Genomic DNA, 5,000 nt, shown 5'->3' with positions numbered 1-5,000 from the left:
GCGCTAAATTTGCTTAGAATTAAGAAGTGTTCTTAATACATGGAATTTACCGATGAGTTAGGAACATTCTTAACGATGATAAAACTCAGCGCTGCTAAGTTTGCTCATGCAACCACCCACCACCCCCACCCCCACCCCAACCCCTGCCAGGTGCGCCGAAACAGGGAGATCAAACTCAGGAATATTAATAATAATTAATAATAATAATAATAATAATAATAATGGTATTTATATAGCGCTGAATCTTGTGCAGAGACAAATCAAAGCGCCTTCGCACCAGTCATTCACTCGCATGTATAACTCTAAAACTGGAGAAACTGAAGACAAGAAAGAGGCAGGGAAGGGAGGCTATTTTAGGAAGAGATGGGTTTTAAAGGCCAGACTTGAAAGAGCTGAGTGCAGAGACTTGACGAAGCAAAAGAGGAAGTTCATTCCAATTGCAAGGTCCAGAGACAGAGAAAGAACGGCGGCCAACAGTGCAGTGTTTGAATCAGGAAGCTCCAGCGACAATCCAGCGGTCTGATCAGTCGGGCAGCGCACCTGTCTCACTTTCTTTTCTGTTTTTTTTTTTTTTTTTTCCTGCCCACCACGTATGGGGAGACAACTGCTGACGTCTGGTGGGGAAATGGAGGGTGTTTATGGTGGTTCATGGCTGTTTTATTTTCGGTCCATCCCTCCTTCCCATGGCCGTGTCTCCAGACTTTTGTTTATTAGTTCCCTTCAGCTTCTCGATGTTCTTTGTTTTATTCTTCTTTTGCCTTCTTCTTTTCGTTCCCCTTCTCTTTTCTTTGTTTTGTTTGTTTGTTTTTTGTTTGTTTTTGTTTTTTTTTTTGTTTGTTTGTTTTGTTTTTTGTTTGTTGTTGTTGTTTTTTGTTGTTGTTGTTTGTTTGTTTGTCTCTGTTTCTTTCCCTGTCTGTTCTCTCTCTTTGTTTCAATCTCTCTGTCTCTACACACACACACACACACACACACACACACACACACACACACACACACACATATATATATATATATCACTGAATAGATGGATGGACTGATGGTTTGATCGATGAATGGACTGGCTGAAGGGAAAGAAGGAAGGAAGGACAGATGGAAGTTTCTATTCATTCATTCATTCTGTTTATTTATTTTACTTCACCAGTCATTCATTCATTCATTCATTCGTTCATTTCTTCCACCCACCAGCCGAGCCCTGAAGGCCACCTTCGTGCTGATCCCACTGTTCGGGGTCCAGCTGTTCGTCACTGTGTACCGACTACCCGCTGGTCAGCCTGGAGGGGCCGAGTATGAACAGTTCACTGTCTTCGTCACCAACTCACAGGTCAGAGCGATCAACAGTCAGCAGTGTGGTTATTCATCATCATCAACGTCATTGTTGTTATTACAGTTATCGAGGAGGGGGGGGGGGAGAGAAGAAGAAGAAGAAGAAGATGATGATGATGATGATGATGATTATGATGTTGTTGATGATGATGATGGACGATGTTGATGATGGTGATGATGGTGATAAAAAAAAAAAACAAACAAGAACAAAAAGAACGTTTTGGAGGAGGAGGAGGAGGAAGAGAACAAGAATAAGAATACGAAGAAGAAGAAAAGAAATGATGATGATGATGCAGATGATGATGATGACGATAATGGTGTTGAGAAAACTATGGACGGAGAAAGGATGGCCAGATTCAGTTTCAGTGTCCAGGAGGCGACAGGAGTGTGTGTGTGTGTGTGTGTGTGTGTGTGTGTGTGTATACAATGTATATACGCTACACCACGTCTACTTAAAAAAACATAATCAAAAAGGAGTAGATTCCTGACCAGTATAAATCTAGCACCCAATTCTCAGGAAGAGATTTTAAAGATTGTCTTTTTTTGTTGGATGTTGCTATTTTTTTTGTTGTTCTTGTTGCTTTGGAAGATGGAGCTCGATTTTATTCCTAAACAGGAAACAAATTCTCTGTCTCTGTCTCTGTCTCTCTCTCTCTCTCTCTCTCTCTCTCTCTCTCTCTCTCTCTCTCTCTCTCTCTCATCCTGCTCTTTCTCTGGCTCTGTGTGTGTATACGTGTGTGTGTGTGTGTGTGTGTGTGTGTGTGTGTGTGTGTGTGTGTGTACATGCGTGCGTGTGTGTGCGTTTGTGTATGTGAGTGTATGCGTGTGTGTGTGTGTGTGTATGCGTGCTTACGTGCGTGCGTGCGTGCGGCGTATGTGTGTGCGCGCGTGCGTGCGTGCGTATGTGTGTGTGTGTGTGTATGCGTGCTTACGTGCGTGCGTGCGTGCGTTTTCGTCGTCTGTGTTTTGTGTTTTCTTTGTTTTTGTTTTGTTTTGTTCTTTACACTGCTCACAGGCGCGCTCAGCCAATCTGTCTCAGTGAGTCACGTCGTTGATCAATCCACCCAACAACATCCGTTTCATAAAATGTAGACTGTTTTTTCTTATTTATTTATTTATTTATTTATTTATTGTTTTTTATTTATTTATTTATTTATTTATTTATTTATTTTGTAGACTGTTCTTTTTTCTTATTTATTTATTTATTGTTTTTATTTATTTATTTATTCTTTATTTATTCTTTTATTCTTTTATTTATTCTTTTATTCTTTTATTTATTCTTTTTTTTTTCCTTCTGTTTTGATAGTTTATCTCTTTGTTTGTTGTTCTACATTGTGGCTTGTGTTTTTCTTCTTGCAGGGATTTTTCGTGGCGCTGATCTTTTGCTTCTTCAACGGAGAGGTAAGATCTACGGGTAGAATGGCCAGCTTTTCTGGGGGGGGGGGGGGGGGGGGGGGGGTTGTTGTTGTTGTTTTTCTCCCCCAGCCCTTTACTTGAAACTGCTGAACTCATTTTCCTTCTTTGCTCACTTCTATTTACATTGATTTGTGTATTTCGGAAAAAAAAAAAAAAGAAAAAAGAAGAAAACGGTGTCATGTAAGAAATGCCCCCCACACCAATTTTGCTTGTGCCTTCTGTTTTTCGCTTCAGATTCCGCAGTAAACCCTGAGAAACCCAGAGGAAAGAAAAGATAGGAGGGAGGGAGGGGGTTTGGGGGAGGGGGGGGGGAGAATGAGCAGGGAGAAGCGATGTTAGCCTCGGTTTCACTCAATCCCACTATTTCTCTATCCCCCTCCCCCCAAACCCCTCCCCCCCCACCACCCCACCTTCCCCACACCTATCCTCGATTTCTCGCAGTTGAGAGGGGAGGGGAACGACCACACTTTGTCACAATTGCGAGAAATCATGGGCTTACATGCCTCTGGGCCATCTGATACTGACAGCTTCCTGTGGACTGATGGTGCACGGTGACTAAAGGAGTCTGGAGTCCTAGCCCTTTGTGAGGGGAGGCATGACTGTCATGAACTGATTTTTTTAAGTCAGAAATGCAGATATATGCTGACTGCTAAATGTACCATGATTTCTTTTTTTCTTTTGGAGCCTGTCATTGTAACTTTCTAAACAGTCTGATTTTTTTTCTCTTCTTGGAGTCCAAGTGCTGTATCGTTCAAACTGAAACTGACTGTCATATCACCTTCAACAGAATAGAATAGAATAGAATGTCTTTCTTACCAAGTGTACCGGGGTCACAAGGAATATTGGGGGTGGGGGGTGGGGGGTTAGTACATAAAGAACGAACACAAATCGAAAATCATACACAAACACAGATACAGTAGAAACTGCCCAGTTTTTTTCTTATTATATTCAATTAAAGTAGAAGTTTTCGATGTAGCAGTAGCAGTTCTAGCAATATTAGTAGTAGTATCAGTAGTATATCAATCAGTGACAGTTGCGGCAGCAGTTGTTGTAACAGTAGTAGCAGTACAACAGTAAGAAATAGCAGAACTTGTGGTTGCCTTTTTTCTTTCTTTCTTTCTTTGTTATTGATGTTGTTTATGTTACAGTTCTTGTCGCTATTCGTTCGTTCTTTAGTTTAACGTCTTTTCACTGTAAGTGATATTAGACGAGGGTAGGAAAAAAATCGAGGGGGCAGGGGGGGATTCGGAGGGGGGGGGGGGCGGGAATACTGTGTATGCATGCGAGTAAGTGAAATTGGGTGTGAGTGCGTGTGTGTGTGTGTGCGCGCGTGCGTGCGTTTGTGTGTGTGTGTGTGTTACATATAGAAAATGATTGATTTAAGTTTAGTTTTTAAAAAAGAAAGCATAACAATATAACATCTTTCTAATGAAAAACTAACAACTATAACAGCGAACCAACTGGACTATTTAACAAAGAGTTGAAAAAGTCATACATTGTCGCTATTCTTGTTCTTGCTGATGTTCTTATAGCTGCATACGATCATCTACATACTACAACCCTTTTCGAGTATCTAAACTGACATAACAAAAAAATGTGTATTGCTTGATAATACATTTATCCAGCATACTTAACAAGTGAGTTCACAATGATTAATGATTTGAGAATTTGGAAGCTGCGCATAGAAACGCGACATTTTCTGTTGACATCTCATAATTAGGAATGATGGCCAAGAGGTAACGCGTCCGCCTAGGAAGCGAGAGAATCTGAGCGCGATGGTTCGAATCACGGCTCAGCCGTCGATATTTTCTCCCCCTCCACTAGACCTTGAGTGGTGGTCTGGGCGCTAGTCATTCGGATGAGACGATAAACCGAGGTCCCGTGTGCAGCATGCACTTAGCGCACGTAAAAGAACCCACGGCTACAAAAGGGTTGTTTCTGGCAAAATTCTGAAGAAAAATCCACTTCGATAGGAAAAACAAATAAAACTGCACGCAGGAAAAAATATTTAAAAAAAGATAAATAATGGGTGACGCTGTAGTATAGCGACGCGCTTTCCCTGGGGAGAGCAGCCCGAATTTCACACAGAGAAATCTGTTGTGATAAAAAGAAATACAGATACAAAATACAAAATACAAAATAATTCTAGTGGAGAAGATGACTTTGAAAATGAGAATTTTAGTGTGGCCGTTGTTGCTGAAACATGTACCACTGTTACCGCTTCTGCTGCTGCTTATTTTCTTTCGTTTTCATTTTATCAT

At 41.1% G+C, this 5,000-nt stretch overlaps 1 protein-coding gene across 1 annotated transcript in view; it reads left to right on the top strand.

Moving 5' to 3' along the window:
- Positions 1–5,000, top strand: part of LOC143278232 (calcitonin gene-related peptide type 1 receptor-like) — a 58,982-nt gene that overhangs the window by 27,488 nt on the left and 26,494 nt on the right. Inside the window, exons 9-10 of the mRNA XM_076583243.1 lie at positions 1,186–1,321; positions 2,683–2,724. Coding sequence (XP_076439358.1) covers positions 1,186–1,321; positions 2,683–2,724 — 178 coding nt within the window. The remainder of the gene's footprint in view (positions 1–1,185; positions 1,322–2,682; positions 2,725–5,000) is intronic.

Source organism: Babylonia areolata, chromosome 2, assembly GCF_041734735.1.
Source record: "Babylonia areolata isolate BAREFJ2019XMU chromosome 2, ASM4173473v1, whole genome shotgun sequence".
Taxonomy (NCBI): domain Eukaryota; kingdom Metazoa; phylum Mollusca; class Gastropoda; order Neogastropoda; family Buccinidae; genus Babylonia; species Babylonia areolata.
The sequence above is the reverse complement of the archived record's forward strand: the minus strand, read 5'-3'. Positions and strand labels throughout refer to the sequence as shown.